At 65.4% G+C, this 21,230-nt stretch overlaps 3 protein-coding genes across 3 annotated transcripts; 2 read left to right on the forward strand and 1 right to left on the reverse strand.

The window, feature by feature from the left end:
* Positions 1-1,161: 1,161 nt before the first annotated feature.
* On the forward strand, positions 1,162-3,571 carry SOCS3 (suppressor of cytokine signaling 3). Its single transcript, XM_040081780.2, has 2 exons — positions 1,162-1,257; positions 1,803-3,571. The coding sequence occupies exon 2, from the start codon at positions 1,870-1,872 to the stop codon at positions 2,497-2,499; it is 630 nt and encodes a 209-aa protein (XP_039937714.1). The 5' UTR covers positions 1,162-1,257; positions 1,803-1,869; the 3' UTR covers positions 2,500-3,571.
* Positions 3,572-15,557: 11,986 nt separating this feature from the next.
* LOC120761001 (uncharacterized) lies at positions 15,558-17,956 on the forward strand. Its single transcript, XM_040081818.1, has 7 exons — positions 15,558-15,660; positions 15,830-15,913; positions 16,004-16,092; positions 16,347-16,532; positions 16,692-16,829; positions 16,986-17,178; positions 17,421-17,956. The coding sequence occupies exons 1-7, from the start codon at positions 15,594-15,596 to the stop codon at positions 17,756-17,758; spliced, it is 1,095 nt and encodes a 364-aa protein (XP_039937752.1). The 5' UTR covers positions 15,558-15,593; the 3' UTR covers positions 17,759-17,956.
* A 408-nt stretch (positions 17,957-18,364) lies between these two features.
* Positions 18,365-21,158, reverse strand: AFMID (arylformamidase). Its single transcript, XM_040081723.2, has 11 exons — positions 21,017-21,158; positions 20,820-20,910; positions 20,638-20,742; positions 20,517-20,565; positions 20,261-20,346; positions 20,110-20,182; positions 19,728-19,825; positions 19,484-19,562; positions 19,183-19,312; positions 18,797-18,901; positions 18,365-18,693 (listed from the first exon to the last, which is right to left on the reverse strand). Exons 1-11 carry the CDS (start codon positions 21,044-21,046, stop codon positions 18,664-18,666), a joined length of 876 nt encoding a protein of 291 aa, XP_039937657.1. The 5' UTR covers positions 21,047-21,158; the 3' UTR covers positions 18,365-18,663.
* Positions 21,159-21,230: the final 72 nt, after the last annotated feature.

Genomic DNA, 21,230 nt, shown 5'->3' on the forward strand with positions numbered 1-21,230 from the left:
CGGCCGAACAGCTCCGAAGGGACGGGACACGGCTCTTGCCCGCGGCAGAACCAGCGTTCGCCGCCCCGCCGGGCGAGACGGCGTCCGGGAACTGCGGGTCCCCCCGCCAGGTCCCGACACGGAGAGCCGGTCCTGCCAGGGAGCCCCGGAGCCTCGTCCTGCCCGTCCCGTCCCTCCCCCGCCTTCCCCTGCCCGCCCCGGCAGCGCTCCGGGGCTCGTTTGCATTTCAGAGCAGCCGGTTCGCCGGCGCTGATTCCCAGAACTGCCGCACTGGGTTGGCCTCTGCCGGGCAGCGGCCGCTCCTCCGGGGCAAATTAAGCTGTTTAAAATAAACCCACGGACAGAGCTCGGGTTGTGTGCGAGCTCGGAACCAACAATTGCCAAACGGATGGGGAGGGGAGCTCCGGCGCCGCTCCTCCCGCCGGGCACCGTCCCCACCGGGGCTCCGACCGAGGGCCCGGGGCGGGGCGGAGGGGTGAGGAACCCCCTCGGACGGAGCCCCGGGACAGCAGCCCCGGCTCCCCCCAGCCCACACGGCCCCGCACACCGGCCGAAGCACCAACCGCACCGAGCGTCCCGGGGCTCCCGGAGCCACCGCCGCCCGAAGCGGGGCTCGGGCGCGGGGATCGAACAGCACAGCCCCGGGTGCGGATTGCCCCTTGTCTCCAGACAGAGCGTACCCCGCGGGTCCCCCAGGAGGCGCGGCCGAGGCTGGCGGCAGCCTTGCACGTTGGCTGGAAATCAGGGCTGGCAACGTGGGAACGTGGGAGCGGCAGCCCCCGCTCCGGTGTTTCCCCCCCGGTGTTCCCCCCGCGTCAGCCGAGCCCGAACTCCTCAGGGCGGGCCCGCGGCCCGGCTGCCCCAGCAGAGGCGGGGGGCGACGAAGGCCCGCGGGGGGAGCCGGACCGGGGCTCTCCGTTCCTCCGCAGACCGAGGGGCGGGGGCAGCCGCCCTGCCCAGAACGGGCTGTCGGGGCCGGGGTCGGAGCGGGAAGGGCCGGGGCTGGGGCCGGTGGGGCCAGGCCGGGGGCCCGGGGCTGGCAGAGCAGGGGCTGGCGGGGCGCCGGGGGGCCGGGCCGGGCCGGGCCGGGCCGGGCGGGGCGCGGGCGGTGCCGCCGCGTTACAAGAAGCCGCGCAGTTCCAGGAACACGAGGGCGGGCGTTGCGCCTGCTATAAGAGGCCGCCCCGGGCCGCCTCGGCAGCTTCGCCGCCGCGCACCGGCCCCGCTCTGCCGCCAGGACCGGCTCCCGTGCCCCAGGTACGGCCGCGGGAGGGAGTCCCGGGGAGCACGGGGGGACAGCCGGGGGGACGATCGCTGAGGACCGGGAATGCCGGTGCTGCCCGGGGAAGGGGATCGCCGGGGGTGGTGGTGCCTCAGGGGGGCGATAACCGGCGGCGTGGGGTAACGATGTGCCCCCGGGAGTGAGAGAGCAGGAGACCATCAGAAGCGGTGCTCATAGAGAGGGGAGAGAGCGGGAGACCGCAGATGTGCCAGTGCTCCCGGGAAGGAAAAGCTGGGGACGGGGGTGCCGGTGCCGCGGGAGGACAGTAGCCGGGAACGGGGGCTGCCGCTTCCCACGGGAAGGGAGAGCCAGGGATGAGTGCTGCCGGTCCCCGGGAAGAGAGAGCTGTGCAGGGGGCTGCCGGTTTTTCTGGGAAACGAGAGCTGGGGAAGGGGATTGCCGGGGACCGGGAGCGCTGTTGCTGCGGGAGGATAACAGCCAGAGACCGAGGGTGCAGGTGTTCCCGGGAAGGGAGGGTCGGGAACCGGAATGCCGGGGCTCACCGCTCTCTCTGCCGCAGGTGATGGTGTAGCAGCGGCTGCTGCTGGCAGCAGCATCCAGAGCACACGAAGCTGGCTCCCTGCGCCATGGTCACCCACAGCAAGTTCCCCGCCGCCGGGATGAGCCGCCCCCTCGACACCAGCCTGCGCCTCAAGACGTTCAGCTCCAAGAGCGAGTACCAGCTGGTGGTGAACACCGTACGCAAGCTGCAGGAGAGCGGCTTCTACTGGAGCACGGTGACAGGTGGTGAGGCCAACCTGCTGCTGAGCACCGAGCCGGCTGGCACCTTCCTCATCAGGGACAGCTCCGACCAGAGACACTTCTTCACCCTCAGCGTCAAGACGGAGTCGGGCACCAAGAACCTGCGCATCCAGTGCGAGGGCGGCAGCTTTTCCCTGCAGAGCGATCCTCACAGCAGCCAGCCCGTGCCCCGCTTTGACTGCGTGCTCAAGCTGGTCCATCACTACATGCCACCCACACCCTGCGCCGTCCCTGAGCAGCCTGGAGGGGCCCTGCACCCCAAGCGCACCTACTACATCTACTCAGGCGGCGAGAAGATCCCCCTGGTGCTGAGCCGCCCGCTCTCCTCTAGTGTCTCCACCCTGCAGCACCTCTGCCGCAAGACCGTCAACGGGCACCTGGACTCCTACGAGAAGATGACTCAGCTGCCGGCCCCCATCAAGGAGTTCCTGGACCAGTACGATGCCCCTCTCTAAGGAGCCAGGGGAGCAAGGTCACATGCTACAAGCACAAGAACAGGGGACAGGCACAATGCCCCACTGGCACGGGCGCTGGCAGGGCACACCGAGCCTTTCCATCTGCGAAGGAGAGAGGGGGAACTGGGACAGGCTGCCGTGGGCTCAGGGCTGTGGCCAGCATAGCTGGGCACCCGTGGTGCTGGGGGGACTCCTCAAGCAAGCGTGACACCTCCTCTCCACAGGGAAGGAGATGGATCCGACCAGACTGTGGATGTTACAGTGAACCCACTGGCAAAGCCCCTGAGGGCTTGAGCAGCCAGGACATCTCCCGCAGCACCGGCGAGCGTGAGCCCTGCCAGTCCCATCCTGGGGGTGTCCTGGCGAGAGCCCCTTCCACCCTCAGAAATGGAAAGCACTGGAGCCCAGGAGTGCCTGATCACTTTTCCTCAGTTTTAAGAGGAAGGTGTTTTTTGCCCATACTGTACCTCTTGCTGCCTCCTTGTGGGTGAAAGCTCCTTTCGATGCCTTTGCCCTGCGTTACCATTTTCTAGGGGACTAAGCCTTAATATCCTCCCTGCCCCGCGGTCTGGGTTAGCGCACGTCAGTTGGTGACGCTGCGCAGTGACGGTCCTGCTGATGTGCCGTGAAGCTGGAGGGGAAGCGTCACGTCCCGATGCTGCTGAGTCCTACACAGCCGCATCTGCAAGGATCACCCCGAGGACGCTGGGCCCTTACTCCCTACAGTCACACCCCATCTCTGCCCAGCCACTCCCGCAGACCCCGGCTGTGCTGCTCTGTAGGGCGCCAGTTCCTGCAGGAGCGCAGCAGGACAATCCCCTGGAGCGTGTCATCTCGTGAGTGCTTTTCTGCGTCCATCCAGAGAAGTGGTTGGGTTTTCTGGCTTTTTTTTTAATTTTTACTCTTATTTTTTTAACCGAAGGGATGTTTACAGGCCAACGTGAATCACTGTCTTTTATAAAGATTCCATCTTCACCTCCAGCCTTGAGGGCTGAGCAAAACAATGCTTGAAAATTCAACCAAAACCAAACTCAGATGAAACTTTGCACATATTTATATTTATATTCAGAAAGAAAATGTTTCCATAATTTATAATAAAGAGCACTATTTTTTAATGAAAAACATCAGACCTGGTTTGATTTCTCCCTTGCACCCCTGAGCCCGCTTGGCCCCGGCACAGTGCTGGGATGTGTTTACACCACGTAAGCGCCGTTTCCTGGAGCCGCTGTCCATGCCGGGTGATCCCGCCGCGGTGACTCAGCCCGGCATGCGTAAGCTCTGCCCCAGCACTCAGGTATGTCTGAGCCCTGCGACATCGCTCCGCCAGCCAAACCACGAGGATGGGATCTGCTCCCGGCTCGCGTACGTGGTGCAACCACGGACAGCAGATACGGCCCTGGGCACGGGAGGGCATAACCCTGGGCACAGGAGGGCATAACCCTGGGCACAGGAGGGCATGGCCCTGCGCACAGGAGGGGCCGAGCTGGTGGCCAAGGCTGGCCTGTGGCACAGCCCCAGCGCAGTGCTGGTGAAGGGCCGAGCATGTCCTGCCTTCCCCCAGCCCTGTTTTGGCACATGCCAGGATGAGGAGCTCCAGGAACAGGGCACTGAGAGGCACGGGCAGGAAAGGGTCTGCAGGTGCTCCCTCTGGGAGTGCAGTGGGCTCAGGGTAGGGGCTGCCAAGATACCGCTCACCCCCCCAGCACAGAGAGGAAAGCTCTGTCCTGTGCAGAACCCCAGCCAGGCACAGATGCCTGAGGGAGAGGATTCAATTCTCCTGGGGATGTCCTTGCCCCCAGAAGCGCCTGTCTCCTGCTGCTAGGGGCATGAAGTAGGCGCCGGAATAATCCTGCAGCTCCGTCCGTCTGGTGTGCAGTGCAGTGCCTGGCTGAAGAGCTGAATCCAGGGACATGGGTGATCCCCTGGGAGCAGGTGAGCCCCCCAGAACTCCCCCAGAGCCCTTGTCTGTGAGGAGCAGGCTGTGCCCAGGTGCCCTGTGCCCAGGCCCCAGTCTGCATCTCCACACTGTAGGCATTATGCCTGGCACCGTGAGCAGCTCTCCCGCCCCTCCCGGGGAACCCCGGCTGCTGGGAAAGGATTTCCTTAGGAATCAGCCCCGACCAGAGGGATGGTGAGTGTGCCGGTCTAGGCTGTGGGCATGGCACAGTCCCAGCGACTATTTTGGGGCCGCTACTTGGGGCTGTGGCACGCGTGCTGCCAGGAAGTGCCACGGCCTGCCCAGGCACCGCAACAGCTATGCAAGGAATGTCCACGCGCAGGGGTGGCCGCCTGCCAGGCCCTGCCGAGGCACATCCCTGAGTTTAGGGCTCCCAGCAGCACCGGTGACTCCCGGCCCCGTGCCAGCGATGGGGTGCGAGCAGTGCTGCAGGCACAGCAGCCCCCAGCTGGCAGGAGCATCACCACTGCCCCGGGCGGGATGGGGCGAATCAGGGGATGAAAAACAGGGCCCTGGGGGTTTATGGGCACACCCAGCCCTCCTGGCAAAGCAAGGGGTTCACAGCACCCCATGGTGGGGCAGAGTGGGAAGCTGTCCCGAGGGATGGCAGCCAGGCTGCCCGCAGTGGCCCTGCCCAAATCCCCCCAGCCAGACCCCAGCCTTCCCATCTCTGTGGGAACAGCCCCAGCTTCTTCACTTCCCAGAAGGGCCCTGGCATTGCCAACCAAGGGCCTCTTCCCTCGCGGTGCTGCAACCCGCGGCTGAATCAAGAATCCGGGAAGCTCCGCCAGCCCCACGGGTTTCTTGGAATAAAGCCAAGCTGGCGGCAGCAGTGACGCGGCGGCCAGTGGGCAAATCCCTGCTGAAGGTTTCACAAACCTCTCTCTGCTCCAGAGCAGCTGAGCGGACTTGGCCCTGCATTTCGTAAGCACTGTATCAAGCATGTCCCACAGCCAGTTCCCCTCTGCCCTTCACCAGGGCTGGGGCAGCTGAGCTCCCGCTGGGAGGGTTCCTGGATGGGGATGATGTTATCAGGGTGATCAGACCCTGTCACCTGTGATGGTGCCAGGAGCCAGATGGAATTTGCACAGGCTCCAGAGGCAGGGCTGGGACATTGGGGTCCCGTAGCTCTCCACACCCGAGATCTCCTGGGGCTGAGGAAAAAAGCAACACCAGCAGAACCCAGTGCAGCTGTAAGTGCGTGCCCCCAGTGCCATCAGTTCCTCCACGCTGTGGTGGTGGCCATGCAGAGCGGGGTGAGAGTACCAGGCGAGGTGCTGGGGCACACAAGGGTGGTCAGACAGGGACAGGCTGCTGCCCCACAGCCCCTGCAACTCCCCATCCTGCCTCAGCCTGGCCTCTTCGTGGGGCACAGGGTAGCCACCAACGCTTCCCATCACACTGCTGGCTCATTACTGGCACAAGAAGGAAGTGTCCGCTGGGATGGTGAACCTGAACCCGAACCCTGTGGGGTCAGGGGTGCAGGAAACCTACTCTGGTGTGTACCAGCCTCTGCAGAGCCAAAACAGGAAACCACCGCAGCCGGAGATTGCTGCGGGCAGCGAGCCCCGGCACAGAGGGCTCGCTCAGCACCGCAGCTCTGGCTACACCAACCGTGCAGAAAACCCAGCTGGTCACCAGGAAGCAGGACAGACCCGTGAAGGCTCCCCAGCCCCACACTGGGACCCCAAGGAAGGCGGCAGTGGACACAGCAGCGGAGGTCCCTGGGGCGGCAGAGGCAGGCAGGGAGCTGCCGTGAACACCGCGACCTCGCGGCACTCCCCTCGCACACTTCTTCCTGCTTGGCTCTGCAGCGCCAGGACATTCCCACATCTACCACTACGTTTCCCAGTAGAATGCAGGAAAGGGCTGTGCAGCAGCTGGGGACTTACTGTAAATGGCACCACCTGCTCCTTACGTGGCAGTTCCTCTGCAGGCCAGGGCTACGGGGACACTTGGGAACAGGACTGGGACATCTGCTCCCACTGAGCTGCCAGGAAGCACAAGCACGAGCTCTGCGGCAGAGCCCAGGGCTGGCAGTGGTGGTCCCAGCTGCAGGCCCAGGACAAGAGGCAGCTGCTTGGGCTGGAGGAGGAGCAGGGCTCAGTTCTATGTCCCCAGAGCCCCTGTTCCACAACTGCCCCTCATCTGTGGCCTCTTCACTCAAGGTACTGCTCAAAGTCCCTGTCCTGGTAGCAGCTCAGCTGCCAGTGACCCGGCACAGAGCCTTGGTGGCTGGGGGAGCCATGGGGGCTGGCTTGGCCCTGGCTATCCCTGGGCTAGGCAGGGCTGTTTAGCAGGCAGGGAGCAGGAGGCGGCAGCAGGACCCTGTGCCCAGGCCAGGAAGTATTTCGGGATGCAGCTGAGCCCAGCAGGCTGTGTACATCCCCATGGAAACCCTACTTTGTTGCTGCTTCCCCAGCCAGAGCCTCGGCCAGCTCCAGGGAGGCAGCAGCTGTGGATTCCTCACTCCTTCCATCAGCAGCTACGTGAGCTGCTCTGTCCCGGCCCCCCCGGCCCCAGCTCTCTGCTCCCTGGGCCCAGGGCTACGCTGCTCTTGCACCTGCACTCGCAGGGAGCAGTGGTGTGCCAGGCACTGGCTGTGGTCACTCCTGGGCACATGGCACAGCACCGGAGGCGCTGCCAGCTGCCTGGGGTGTGCTCGCCCAGCACAGTGCAGAGTCCTCAGATGACCCTGGCAGAGCGGCCATGGGCAGGTGCCAAACCCTAGCCCTGGAGCATCCCTTGGCCTTGCATCAGTCCTGGCCTCTGCCGCAGCACAGGAGCCAGCAGTGGCAGAGCCACACGTGGCCGGGGATGAAGCTCTCGGATGTGGGACCCCGTGTCTGCAACCCAGCCCTGCTCTCCTTGCCCGCCCCCTCCTCACCGGTGCACAATGCTGGGGTGCCTGAAAGTCCCCACCCGCCTGGTGGGCTCTGGTGGCCATCAGCGGAGGGCAGCTCCAGCCACGCCAGCTGGGCAAGGGGTGATGGCTGCCAGCGGCGCCGCTTGGGCGACGATGGGGCGTGCAGCTGGCAGAGGGCACAGCTGGAGCAGATGCTCCCCAGAAGGACCCAGGCGCCCTGTCTCAGCATTTAATGAGTGGGAATGGGAGCGCTTTACTGTAATTCCAGTAATTACATTGTTCATCCTTGGCAGCTGACACCAGTTGGTGTCCAGCGCCATAGGATCACGATAAGCCACCTGGCAATGAGGCTTGGCAAGCCGTGCTGCCGGGCAGCCAGCCAAGGAAGGGCAGGGAAGGGCTGCGGAGCAAGGTGTGAGGTACGGTAAGGGCCCACCCCGGGAGTTCCCGTCACTGGTGCGCAGGTGGCAGCCAGGAGGGCCCCGGTGTCCGGGGTTGACTGCTGAGCCCACACAGCTGGGGATCCCCAGCCCGCTGAGGTCCTGGCAGGATCCTAGCAGCCACCCATCATTGTGGCATCCCTAGAACCCACCAGGCCCGCTGGGCACGGAGCTGGAGCTGCCAGCAGCGGGATGTTCCAGCCACACGCGCAGCGGGGGCTCGGAGCAGCAAGGTGCCAGAAGGCTGGAGGGGAGTCCCCACCCGCCAGGTGCAGGAGGGGACAGGGGAGGGGGGGAGGCTGCCTGTCACCCCCAAGGACCTGCTGTCCCACCCTGCCAGCACTATTGCAGCTTCCAGGCAGCCAGGCAGGCGCTGGCCCTGGCTCTTTCCTGCCATCACCCACCCCCCCGGCTCAGCTGTGGCACCCCCGGGTGGTCTTCACTGGTGCTCGGGACCAGTCAGGAGCAGGGACAGTTGGCACCCCAGGGACAGAGTGGGAGCCCTGCTGAGTCATCACTTCACTGTTCTCGTTTTTCCATGGTGCTGTTGTGCATTTGCTGGAAGCCAGCTCAGAGCCATGACTAATCTGTTCTCAAAACAAGCACAAAGCAAGCGCGAGGTTTGTGCAAACCCACGGGGAGGAGGCAGAATCACAGCACGGGAATGGACCGGGAAGGGAAGGCACTGGAGCAGCTGGGAATGCCCAGCCATGGAGCAGCCCAGCAGGCAGCAGCCTCCTGTGTAGGGGGTGGGCACAGCAGAGGTGGACAGGGGCACTGAGGACCCCCAACCTTCTCTACCTATAGTGGGGCTGGGGTGCAGGCAGCATGCTGGAGCAGGCTGCAGCACGCAGGGCAGGCAGGCGTGGGCCATCAGCACTTAGAACCCCACGTACTATGGCCAGAGCTGGGGCTCTCACATGGGTTGTTTTGCCTTATGGGGAAGCCACTGGAGGGGGCCAGGGAGGAAGCACATTGATTTGCTGTTATTAAAACCAGAGCTGCTGTCGGGAACTCCACAGCCTGGCTCCCCTCGCGTGCTTCCTGGAAAAGGCTGTCCCGTGTGCCCTCACCAGCGGGAGATGGGGCCCCCAAAGCACCTGGCAACGGCAATGGCCTGCGCTGGGTTTGGGTGGCAGCCGGGGCACGGAGCCAAGGATTCAGTTTTGTCCTTGGTGCTGCCCGCTCTGCTGCCCAGCAGTTGGTCCCCAGCCGTCCGCTGCCCCCCTGGCTCTGCTCAGCACCCCCGGTGCTCCCCGCGGTGCTCAGGGCAGCCCTGTCACCCCAGGGCGGGTGGCAGGACCAGGACGGAGCAGTGGCACCCCGCTGAACGGAGGAGTGTTTACTGGAGAGGCAAAGTCATCCCTTCCAGTGGGGGATGAATCACCCCTGTCAGGAATTCTGCCCGGGGGCTTTTCTGTAAGAGCATGGAATTTCAACACTGGCCCTGCCCTCCCGGGTCCCCCCTTCTTGCACAACCTCTCGCCGGGGTTGCTGTTCCCAGACCCGGCTTTGCGGCCGCAGCAGCCGCTGAGCGCGGGGGTCCCAGCGCGGGGGTCCCAACACAGACGGAACCCAGCGCAGAGGGTCCCAGCGCAGAGGATCCCAGCACAGAGGGTCCCGGCGCAGAGGATCCCAGTGCAGAGGGTCCCAGAACAGAGGGTCCCTGCCCACGGCACGGCCCTGCAGCCGACAGAGAGGCGACAGGGCAGGGACCGGCCCGCACTGGCAGCCCGGCGCAGCCGCCCGCTCACAGAGCTGCGCACGCCGGTGCCCCACAAAGCTGCCCCTGTCACCAGCGGGTCCCCACGGGGCCAAGGGCTCCCCAGGGCTGCCCCTGCTCACACTGCAGTGTCGGCAGGAGATCGGCTGCAGCTTGGAGCCTCCGGCCGCACTCGCCCCCAAGAGCGGGTGCAAACAGAGGGGGAAGTGGAGGGTGTCAGCTGCACTGGGGGCTCCGATGGAGCACCTTCCCTCTGATAGGACCAGCCACATCCCACCCCCACTAGGGCTGAGGGTTCCCCAGGCTGAGTGCCGGGAATGCTGGCAGGATGGAGGCAAGAGGCTGCAGATGGAGGGGCAGCTCCTGGAAAACCCCTGCCAGCTGCCGCTGCCACCATCCCGGTGCTGTCCTGCTGTGGGGGGGACACCACTGGCCCAGGGGCTGCCCCACCATGGGCCAGGCCGCTAGAGAGAAGGCGAGAAGGGGGCCAGAGCTTTCCCAGCAGCCTGGTGACCCCGAGGAGCCCTGCAGCAATGCTGGGACTGGGGATTCTCCCAATTTCCACACACAGCAGAAACTGTGAGGAGTGAGAGCAGAGCTGGTTTTGGTAAGGGGGAAGCACACTCAGAACAGGAAATGAAACATCACCTTTGAGACTTATGGCTCCTCTCAGCCTGGCGCAGCACAGATGGGCTGTGCCGGCTCCCAAACCAACCATCCCACAGGTGAGGAGAGCAGAGATAAGGGTCCCACTTCCCAGCATCTCCTTTCCTGGACACAGGGCTGCCGGGAGCAGCCAATCCCGGGACACCCTTCGCAGTGGGAACGTGCTCCCTGGCTCACTCCAGGCGTGCCTGGATGGGCACGGCCCGTGTTCCCCAGGGGATGGGGCAGCCCGGCAGTCCAGAGGCCACAGGACCTGCAGCCCCGGCAGTGTCCCCGTGCCAGTGACAGCCGGCACTTCTGCCACCACGGCTTCAGTGCAAAGGGCCCACGTGCCAGCCCTGCCCCTCTGGCATTGCTTCCCAGCAGGAGGAAGCAGCAAATGCTTCCCAGGAGCCTGGATGATTTTCCTGCCCCACTTTGCATGCCTGAGGCTGCCCGGTGACACACAGCCACAGCCGCCCACCCCAAAGCGGGGCAGGATCATCATCCAAATTCAGAGCACCCAACAGCCTCTCTGGGTCTTGGCAAAAAAGGTGGGCACGTGGGAAAGATCAGGACAAAACACCTCAGCCGTAGGAAGCTGCTTTATTTTCTGCTTTGCATTTTCTGCCATTCCTGGAAATGTGTGAAGTGGGCGCCCTGACCTTCCTGGTGGGAAGCAGCCCCCTTGTCCCACTCATCCCCTGCCCCTCTGCACTATGGCAAGATGCCCCACTCCCAGAGGGCTCCCAGGACTCACAAGCTGAAGTCCCATGCACCAAGATTGAGCAGCTCCATCCCAGCCCCACACATGAGCTCCAGGCTGATTTATAGAAATCCAATGGCTGGGGCTGACGGTGCCTCCTGCCAAACCTCATTAACGGCTGGCCTGAGAGAAGGCAAACAGCTCATGCAGAAACAAGGAAATCCTTGTTTAAGCATTTCTGGCCATGCAAGGCCTTTCACCCCATACCCAGGGGAGAAGGAGGAAGAGGAGGAGGTGAGGAGGAGGAGGTGCAGACTACAAGCCCCAAATTGGCACCACCCTGGCAATCAGGAGAACCAAGAAGACACAAAGGGACATATGAGAGTCTGCACAGGGAGGCAGCCCCCAGGATGGGATGCGAGTGTGGGGAAGCAGGAAGCTACATGGGCATGATGGGGGCTGAGGGCTTCCACTCTGCTGCAGAGCCTGCCTGTCCCTCAGAGCCCCCTGCTCCCACCAACGCCAGGTACCCCACACAAGGTGCTGGCCATGGGTGCAGTGAGCTCCGGGCACTCCGGGCAGCGTGGGAGGCAGCACCAGTGTCTGTCCACAGTGGGCATGGGACACCAGCACGGCTGGCCTGCGGACCTGGCACAGGCATGCTCCAGAGCAGCATCAATGACCTGCATCTGCCTGCCCCACGTGTGGCTCAGGATCTATTTCATCATCTGGAGAAAAGCATTTACTGCCAATAAACGGGCTAATTAATTCTCCTCAAAGACCTCTCAATTATTCATCTCGGGCCACAGAGAAAACAATTAGAGCACTTACCTCAGCCCTGGCTCAGCCAGTGTAGCAGCTGGTGGCAGGCAGGGCACGGCGGGAACAGCCCGGCATGGCTCTCGGCACGGACCCCCCGGTGCCTGGCCACCCCCGGTGCCTGGCCATCCCCGACTCTGCCCACCCGGCCAGAGTGTCCCCATGGAGCGCTGGAGCAGGGATGTGGAGCCGGCACAGCCACCAGCCTTCAGCCGTGACCGGCTCCAGAGCTCTCCCAGGGTGCCCCAGAGCTCCCCCAGCACCAGGGCTCTCCCCGGGATCCCCGGCTGCGCCCTCCCCACAGCCCCCAGGCAGCCCGCACTGGCGTACCCCGGGCTGTTTCCCCGACGGTTCTGCGGCCCCTTGGCCCTCGGGATGCCTCGGGATGCTCCGCAGAACAGCACCCTCGGCACGGGGGCACCATGGGCTGGGGGCCCTTCCCGGCACGGCCGGAGCCCACGGGGTCTGCGGGCACAAAAGCCTCCCGGGGCCCGGTCTGTCCCGGTGCACGGCGGGTCAGGCTGCCCCGCGCTGGGCGCCTCCGGGACCCCGGGCAGCGGGGCCACGGCCGGCCCGGGCCAGGCGGGCAGAGTCCCGGCCGGTCCCGGAGCCGCCGAGCCGGGCGGGGCGGGCAGAACCCGGCGGGTCCCGGGCTCGGAGGCGCCCGTCGGGCGGGCAACGCGCGGGCGGCCGGGCCGGGAAGGGGTTAAGGGCGGCCGGCGCCCCCCCGGCGCGGAGGCCGGGCCTGTCGGGAAGCCGGGATCTCTGCGGCGGTTTTACTGGAAAAGTCGCTGCCGGCGGAGGGGGGGCACCCGCGGCCTCGCAGGCTGGGGACGGGGCACCGGCCGGGACCCGCGGCCGTCGGGCTCCGGCTCGGGCAGCGGCCCCCGCGGGGCTCCGACGGAGACTCCCCGGGACGGCCCGCGGCTCCCGCACCGGCCACGGCCCCGGCAGCCCCGGGACTGTGTCCGTCGGGGGTCTGTCCCGGGCCGAAGCTCGGCCGCTTTGTGCCGCAGCTCGGGACACGGCGCTGGCACCGGGACCCCGGGAGGGCGGCGGGTGGGGGCCCGACCCGGGCTGAGCCTACAGCCGGTGCTCCCGGCGCTCCCGGGCATCGCCCCGCCGTTCTCGGCAGCAGGAAACTGCTCGGCTCCGTGGCTCAGGTCCCTCGAGGGCGACGGACGGCGGCTGCCTCGGCCCAGGTGGTCCCGGGGCCCTCCAGAACGGGCAGCACCAGTGCCACCCCATTGGGAAGAGCCCGAAGGGCCGGCAAGGGTGAGCACCACGGGCAGCATGGACGGCGTGGCTAAGGCAGCCCGGCAGGAAAGCACCCCGAGCTCATGGTGAGCATGTTATGATCACCGCCAGGTCCTGAGTCAGCTCTTGGCTCCCAGCACAAGACCCCCAGGGCATTGCCTGGGCCACTGACAGCTCCGTGGCCACAGCCACCAGCTCTGCTTAGCAGGCTGGGAGCAGAGCCCATTGCCAGCCTGTCCCAGTGCAACCACGTGTGCCGGGGCAGAGAGCTCAGCCCCAGCCCGGTGAGCTACAGCACCGTGCTCCCCCCATCCCACAGCCCCTCCTGAGGCTCCTGCAGCCGGGACGCGCCGGGGCTCAGCCCTGGGGACGTGCAGATCCAGCGGCTGGGCCTGGCAGGCCTGGGATGGGGCTGCCAGTGGGGCTGGTAGCAGGGGGGGCCGGCTCCGGGAATCGGCCCCAGTGGTTGCCAGGCCTGTGGTAGGGAGGGGGGAAACCCGATCCTCCGCGGTGGGATCTGGGCTCCACTCCCGGCTCCCCAGCCGGGCCTCAGATGCTAATTTTAGCCCTGGGGAGGCACGACTGGAGCAGGAGCTGAGCCCAGCAGGGCAGGGGCTTAGCCCACCACAGGAGCTGGTGTGGGCAGGTGGTGACTGCAGTCCTATGGTGCAGCGTGGTCCTGGGTGAGCCCCCAGCTGCCAGCCAAGCCCCTGGCCAGATGCTGGCACTGCCCACCCTCTGCCCAGCGTCGGTGGCCTCAGTTCATCTGCTCCACTAAGGCCACAGGCGCTTCCATGGTCCCGGTGCTGGCCCCACCAAGCCCATCTGGGTCACACGCAGGGGTAGCTCTGCGGGTGCTGGTAGCAAGGGGGGACCCCCAAGGCAGGTCCCAGACCGAAGTCCTAGGGAAAGGCTGAAAGACAAGGGGCTCTGCGGAAGACAGCTGGCCACACTGCACAGTCCTGCAGTGACGGAGCCCCTGCTTGGCTGCGGACCCTGACTGGGCTGTGCGGGCTGCCCACAGCAGACCCCTGAGCTGCCCTTCAGCTTTGGGCGCACCAGGGCAATCAACCACCCCATCAGGTGCCATGGGAGCGGACGGGTAATTGTCTGGGAAGACCATGCTGAGGGATTCTCCAGCCGTCCAGCCCTTCCAAGCAGAGAAAGTGTCTCCAAAGCCTGCCCTGCCCTACAGCAGCTGCCCCAGGTGGAGGGGGGGATCCCTGGCCCAGGCCCCACGGCTGCTCTTCCCCCAGCCCTTCACCTGCGCCGTGACCGGCTGCACTGCCCAGCGCTTACTGGAAGAGGAAGCTGCCGGGAAGGCGCTGTGTGGCGGGGCAGCTTTGGGGAGGCTCAGCTGGGCTCAGCAGCCGGCACAGCTCAGCTGTCCGTGCTCCCAGGTCCAGGGCCAGTAACGGGAAGCGTCTGCTCTCAGTGACGGTAAATCAGATCGGGGAGATTAGAGGCCTTTTTGCCTAATCATGAGCAGCTTGAAGTTGGAGGACAAGTTCCTGGAACAAAGAGGAAATGGAGGCAGTAAATAAAGAAAAACTGTTAACATGTGGCCCCGCGTGTGAAAAACGTCTCATGAAGGACTGTTTATGGCTCACTCATCTGCGGGGCAGACAGCGCAGGGGGGCTCCATGGACAGGGGCACAGGCAGGGATGCGGGCAGAGTGGGCACCAGCATAGGGGACCAGGGGCAGCCAAGGCTGGGGGGGGGACGTGGCAGAGGGAGGGAGAAGGCAGCAGCATGGCACAGGTGGCTGGAGCACAGCACATACACGGGTGGGCAGAGGCTGAGGGGAAGAGGCGTTACAATGCACCTGCCCTATTGATTCCCCACAAATGCCAGGAGAGGTGCTGGGGGCTGCAGAGTGGTGCCCCCGCCGTGGTAGCAGCAGAGATTGTGGTCCGGCCGGGGGAAGGTGGGGAGGGGGGCGGGTCTTGCTTTGGACACATGCCCTCCTGTTGAGGGACAGCGGGGATTTCTGCCAAGAGGCTGGTGGGTCCCCTCAGAGCAGGCAGAGAGTGCCGAGATCCGTGAAGCTGCCCAGAGGTCCCAGAGCACCGCTGCAGTGCCAGCCCACCTGCGGTGCCGGGGCAGACGCAGCCGGAGCCAGCTCCCAGCGGCCAGACGACCCCGTCCGTGCCAGCCTTGCTGGCAGAAGGCGCAGGGGGCGGGAGCAATTCCTGCTCAACCATGGAAAGACTCTGGACCATGCCCCGGCGCTCCCTCCCGTCGGACACCCAGGATGGGCCGCGGGACGGTGCAGGGCCGGGGCAGCCCCCACCGTGTTCCCCAGCGCCAATGTGGAGGGGGATGGAGGGCTGGGGGGCTGGCAGGGGATGGAGGGCTGGGGGGCTGGCAGGGACGGCGTTCCGAGGCAGCCCCGGAACGCGCGCCGTGCCCGCTCGGGAGCCGCTGCCCGGTCCCCGGCCCAGCGATGCCGGCCCCGTCCCCGGGACGGGCGATCCGGATCCCGATCCCGATCCCGATCCCGCCCCCGCCCGGGAGCCCTTGCGGCGGGCGGTCCCAGCGATGCGGGCGGTGCTGCGGCGGGGGCGGCTGCCCGGGCCGGGGGGGGTTTCCGCGGGGTCGGCAGCCGCGGGGTCCCGGTGCTGCCCCCCCGCTTGCCGTGGACCTGCGGAGCGACACGGTGACCCTGCCGTGCGCGGCCATGCGCCGCGCCATGGCCCGCGCCGCCGTGGGCGACGACGACTACGGGGAGGACCCGGCCGTGAACGGTGGGCGGAGGGGACGGTTCTCCCGCGGGGACCCTGCCGGCAAGCCCCCGACGCGGGGACGGCGGGATGGGGGGCCCGAGCGGGACTGCGGGGACGGCCGGGACCTGTGGTGTCCGCAAGCCCCTGGGCCCCCAGCGCAGCCCCCCGGGACATCCGTGTTCCCCCGCAGAGCTGCAGCGCCGGGCCGCGGGGGTTCTGGGGACGGAATCGGCTCTGTTCGTGCCCACGGCCACCATGGCCAATCTCATCGCCGGTGAGTCCGGGGCTGCGCTCGCAGCTCCTCGTGCCCCCAGGCTGTGGGATGCTGCCCTTGGTCCCCTCCCTCACGGTTCTTCTCTCCCAGTGATGTGCCACTGCCAGCGCAGGGGGGCTCAGCTGTTCCTGGGCCAGGACGCCCACCTGCACCTCTACGAGCACGGCGGGGCCGCGCAGGTGAGAGCGGTGGGCACGGTAGCACTGGTGGCACTGGTGGCGCTGGTGGCAGTGCGCGCAGGGCGGGAGGGCGGCCGCCTGCTGCCCTCCTCTGGCTGCAGGGCCAGCGAAGGATCCGCTGCCAGAGCGTCGCCTGGATTATTGTCCCAAGCCGCGGGCTGCAGCACGAGTGGGGGCTGTACACACCCGATGGAGCTCCCGTGCACCGTCACTGTCCCCTGTCAGCTCCATGCTCTCCTCCGCCCCGAGCACAGGTCGCCGGTGTGCACTCCCAGGCACTGCCAGATCTGCCGGATGGCACGTTCGACCTGGACCAGCTGGAGCTGACCATCCGTGAGGCCCACGGCAGCCGGTACCACCCGCGTCCTGAGCTCATCTGTCTGGAGAACACGCACAGCTCGGCGGGGGGCCGGGCACTGCCCCTCACCTATCTCAGGCAGGTGAGAGCCCGCAGATGGTGCTGGCACAATCCCGCCTGGCGTGGGCAGCTGGGCCCTGCACAATGGCACTGCGGGGACACTGGAGCTCAGAGCGTGGCTCGCGGTGGCACTAGAAGCCCCAGGGGTCCCTCCCAAACCAGCCGTCCCTCTGACTCCCAGGTCCGTGGGCTTGCAGACCGTTACGGGATGCGGGTGCACATGGACGGCGCACGACTGATGAACGCGGCGGTGGCCCAGGGTGTGGAGCCAGCTCAGATTGCCCAGCACTGTGACTCTGTGTCTCTGTGCTTCTCCAAGGTCTGCTTGTGCGGGGAGGGGTCCCCAGGACTGGCAGGGGCCAGCACAAGCTGGAACCTGGCCCTTGTTTGCAGGTGTTGGGCTAAGAACACACCTGGCAGGCTGGGCCCCAACCCAGGAGGGGCAGCTGGAGTGACCCCCTTGGCGGTTCTGTAGGGCCTGGGTGCCCCGTCTGGTGCGGTGCTGGCAGGGCGCAGGGAGTTTGTCAGCGAGGCCTGGCGTGTGCGGAAGCTGCTGGGCGGGGGCATGCGGCAGGCGGGAGTGCTGGCAGCCGCTGCCCGCCTCGGGCTGCAGCAGGCAGAGGAGACGCTGCGCAGGGACCACGACAACGCCCGGCACTTTGCGGAAGGTACCTCAGGGCCCCTGAGTGTGCTGGGATGTAACAGCACACCTGGCGCTGCCCAGCAACACCGCAGTACTGCTGGGATCCTCCCTGGCTGGAGTGCCAGGATCATGCCATGAACTGTGCTGTGTTCAGTGACCCTGGTACCACATGGAGGGAGAAAGAGCTTTCCTTCATCCAGAACCTGGGGCAGGTAGCCTCTTCCAGGTAGTGGGGCAGTGGGCTTGCACCACCTCGGCTTCCCGCAGGTATCCAAGCGCTGGACTCTCCCCTCTGTTCCATCAACCTGGCAGCAGTGGAGACCAACATTGTGATGGTAAATGTCCAGGGGGCCTGGCCGTCCCCCGCCGAGCTCTGCGACCGCCTTCGTGCTGTCGGCGAGGAGGAGGTGGCTGAGACTGGGCAGGCTGTCAGCGTCCTGCTGCTGCCCTGGTCCGCACGGACTGTGCGCGCTGTCTGGCACCGCAACGTATCGGCCCGTGACACTGAGCTCGCAAGGAGAAAGCTGGAATTTGTGGCCAGGAAGTGCCAGGAGGAATTGGCCTTGGGGCTACATCCAACGCCTCCAGGCACTGGGGGAGCCTGAGCATTCTGCCAGCCCTGCAACTGCAGCAGTCAGGCAGCCCAAAGCAAGGACTGGAAATGGTCCCTTTGTGTTCCAGATGTTTTCCTGGCCATCTGAAACTTGACATCAGCCCTCAAAGACAGCCTGACAAACCAATGTGAGCCCAGGCTAGCGGAGACTCCAGCCCTTGAGGCAGTTAGTGCACAAAATAAACGCGTTTTGGTGGTACTGTAGCTGTGCAGGGTGTTTTCACTCAAATGTGCTCTTTTCCTTGCTCTGCAGCAGGGACATCATCACAGCCAAGGCCCCCGTGGAGGGACAAATGCTCCTGAGGACATGGAAGCAGCTCAGCCACAGGACCAGGGTCAGTGCACAGCAATGCCAAGGTTTGTGTCTGGCCAGGGCTGTCCCAGGAGCATGAACCCAGCCTGGCCCAGATGGCTCTGTCACTCCCATTCACAGCTTATGTCATCCTGTCCCACAGCAGCAGGTGGGCTCCCCAGGCTTCCCTGACAGGTTCGGGGTCAGCAAGTCCCAGAACTCTGCACTGGAAGAAGGGATTCTCACAGCAACGGTTGCGTTGTATGTGCACTCACTGGTTCCCTGAGAAGCACTACCCCAGGCAGCGGCAATTCCCATTTTATTTCATATTGAAATGTGCAGTTTAAAGTACACTGAGGGAATAAACTTCACGATCCAGCTGCCCAGACAGAGCCTTGCAGCCTGCACTCCCCTGTGCTCCAGCGGGCAGGAATACCCAGGGAGAGGGCACCAGCCTAGGCTGGGCTGAGCAGAGAGGGCACGGTGTGGATCTGAGACAGTGGGTACCCTATGTTAGACCAAGGAGGCAGCGGGCAGGGGGATTCCAGATGCCTGTTGGCACCACACAGGGCCATGGTCCCCGTCTGTTTACTCCTGACATGCCATCATGCTCTTGAAATCATGTTTAGAATCACCTGGGATGAGGAACCAAACCCTGTGAAAAGCCCCTGGCCCTGCACCTCCCCGCAGGGAGGCTGCAGCCCACCTGATCCTCTTTGGCACAGCCCCCCTACCTACCTGAGTGAGGACATAGCTGTCCTCCGACAGCTTCTCAATGACGTCAAAGTGATCCACACCAGCCAGATCCAGCAGAGAGACAGACCAGCCGGCTGCACGCAGGGCCTGTGGAGAGAGCAGTGCTGGCAGGATGGACCCCAAACTCCACCTGCCGTGGACAAGCAGCAGGAATAATGTCTTGGAAAGGACTGGTGTCATCCAGTGAGCCAGAGACTGCTCTGGTTCAGCACAGAAGCTCTTCTTCCCAGTTGGGCAAGTTGGTGAGGGCTGCCTGGAGCAGTGTCCCCACCAGAGCTGAACAGGGTGCTGCTGGAGCTCACCCGGCTCTGCTCCTGCCACCGCCTGATGCTCACCTGGCTTTAGTCCTGCAACTGCCTGGTGCTCACCTGGCCGTACTCCTGTGACTGCCTGCGAAACTCCGGGGAGTCGTGCTGGGCCACAGCCACGAGCACCTCACAGGCTGCTGACACTGCCGGGGTGACGTGTCTCATGGGGCTGTTCCTCTGGGCCTCCTCCCTGCAGGAGTTACGCCGGTGGCAGCTGCTGCAGCCCTTGGCTCTGAGAGCACCCGTGCCATCAGCCGGACTCAGCAGCTGGGGCAGGCACAGGGGCAGGGTGGCTGCAGAGGCACTGACGTTCGCCTGCCTGTGCTCTGTCCCCTGGCTGTCCCCACAGCACAGGGCTCACCAGCTCATGTTAAGAGCGTCATTCACGTAGGTGTGCAGGATGGGCTCCAGGTCATACACGCCGCTCACCAGTACTGCTCCTAGAGGAACAGGCACTGGCAGGGGAGGAGCTGCAGCCTGGGTGGCTCCCACAGCGCTGGGAGCCTCATTTTCATTTAGCTGGGTCTCCACAGCCCTGCAGCCTTGTCCCAGGTCTGGAGACCAGTTCTTCTCCCGACCCTGTTCTGGGGGCATGGCAACGCTACCTTTGATATCCGGCACCACTTGGAATTCCGTCCAGTCTGTGGACAGCACCATGGCAGCCAGGTGGGCCCCTGCCGAGTGTCCACACAAGTAAATGCCTCTGAAAAGAGGGAGCAGTGAGCCAGTAGGAGGGAGCGACTGAGAGGGGCACCTAGAGACACCCAGGCACGCTTTGGCCCATGCAGAGGAGGTGGCACAGCCCGAATGTGTCAGCTCAGATGTTTCCCAGTCCATCAACTGCTGCCTTGTGCAGTGACAGGGTATTGTGGCCACAGGCACTGCCCAGTGCTTGGACCAAGGTTGCAGAGCCTTTGTCCCACTGCAGGCCTTGTTTGCCCCCCCAGCCACTCTCACAGATGAACCCCCGACCCGGGCACTGCCCACCTGATCCTGGGGTACTGCTCCATCAGGAAGACGAGGCTGCGGCGCACCTGCAGCACCATGGCGTCCATGTGGCCTAAGCAGAGGACAAAGGGCAGGGTTGGAGGGCGCTGGGCTACGCAGGCAGCTGCAGCCTCTGCAGGGCAGCACCTACCTTTAGGAGCTATGTCGTACCCCACTGCCACCACCGCCACCCCCTGCGCCACCAGCGGGGGGGCTGCAAACCCCGAATCGTCCTTACTGCGGGAGAGACATGCTGACAGGCTGCGGGAGCCGGGGGCTGCAGGGCCAGCTGGGGACTAGTCAGACCCCGCGTACCCAGAGCGAGTCCCAGTGTCAGAAGAAGGAGTCAGCAGGAGTTGGTGAGGGGGTCCCTTCCCGAGGAATCCCTCAGCGACAGCCCACCTCACCTCAAGCACTGCCAGTATCCGCCGTGGATGTAGACCAGAACCGGGAAGGCTGTGCAGCACAGTCGGGGATGAGCCAGGTGTTCACCCTGCCCACTCCCGTCCCGCCACCCCCATCACGCACTTTCAGAAGGGTTCGTGGGAAAATAGATGTCCAGCTTCTCCCTGTCCCCACTGCCATAGGGGACGTGCAGCAAGGTCTGCGTGCTGGCCCGGGCCCGTTCCGTTCCTGCGAGGGGACAGGCGGTGGAACACGAGGCCGTGGCACCGAGCGCAGCTCCTCTCCCGGCGCCGCACTTTTCCCACCTGCCGCCGTCACCTCGAGGTGGGCGTCGATGATGGTGTCGCGGTCGAGGCGGCGGGACCAGCGGCTGGGAGAGTACTGGTCCTCCAGCACCTGCGAGGAGGCAACGGGGCTGCGGCGGGGTCAGCGAAACCCCCGACCGGCGGCCGGACTAGAACCGCGCTCTGCCCACCCGCGGGCCCTGCCTTGGGGCCCCTACCTCCGCGGACATATCCCGCCACCCGCCCATGGTGCGGCCGTTCCCGGTGCCGTTCCCGGTGCCGTTCCCGGTGCCGTTCCCGGTGCCGTTCCCGGTGCCGTTCCCGGTGCCGTTCCCGGTGCCGTTCCCGGTGCCGTTCCCGGTGCCGCCTGCCCGCCGAGGGGCGGGGCCTGGGCGGGGCCGGGCGGACGCGCTCCCATTGGCCGCACCGGGG

Source organism: Hirundo rustica, chromosome 18, assembly GCF_015227805.2.
Source record: "Hirundo rustica isolate bHirRus1 chromosome 18, bHirRus1.pri.v3, whole genome shotgun sequence".
Taxonomy (NCBI): domain Eukaryota; kingdom Metazoa; phylum Chordata; class Aves; order Passeriformes; family Hirundinidae; genus Hirundo; species Hirundo rustica.

What these genes read in the sequence shown, in the direction of transcription:
- SOCS3 (XM_040081780.2), top strand. Translation starts at nt 1,870, where the DNA reads ATGGTCACCCACAGCAAGTTCCCCGCCGCCGGGATGAGCCGCCCCCTC.
- LOC120761001 (XM_040081818.1), top strand. Translation starts at nt 15,594, where the DNA reads ATGCGCCGCGCCATGGCCCGCGCCGCCGTGGGCGACGACGACTACGGG. An exon ending in CCCTCACCTATCTCAGGCAG is followed by an intron (nt 16,533 to 16,691) that starts GTGAGAGCCCGC and finishes TCTGACTCCCAG; the next exon opens with GTCCGTGGGCTTGCAGACCG. An exon ending in CGCCCGGCACTTTGCGGAAG is followed by an intron (nt 17,179 to 17,420) that starts GTACCTCAGGGC and finishes GGCTTCCCGCAG; the next exon opens with GTATCCAAGCGCTGGACTCT.
- AFMID (XM_040081723.2), bottom strand. Translation starts at nt 21,046, where the DNA reads ATGGGCGGGTGGCGGGATATGTCCGCGGAG. An exon ending in AGTGGTGCCGGATATCAAAG is followed by an intron (nt 19,563 to 19,727) that starts GTAGCGTTGCCA and finishes CTGTTCCTCTAG; the next exon opens with GAGCAGTACTGGTGAGCGGC. An exon ending in ACAGCTATGTCCTCACTCAG is followed by an intron (nt 18,694 to 18,796) that starts GTAGGTAGGGGG and finishes TCCTCATCCCAG; the next exon opens with GTGATTCTAAACATGATTTC.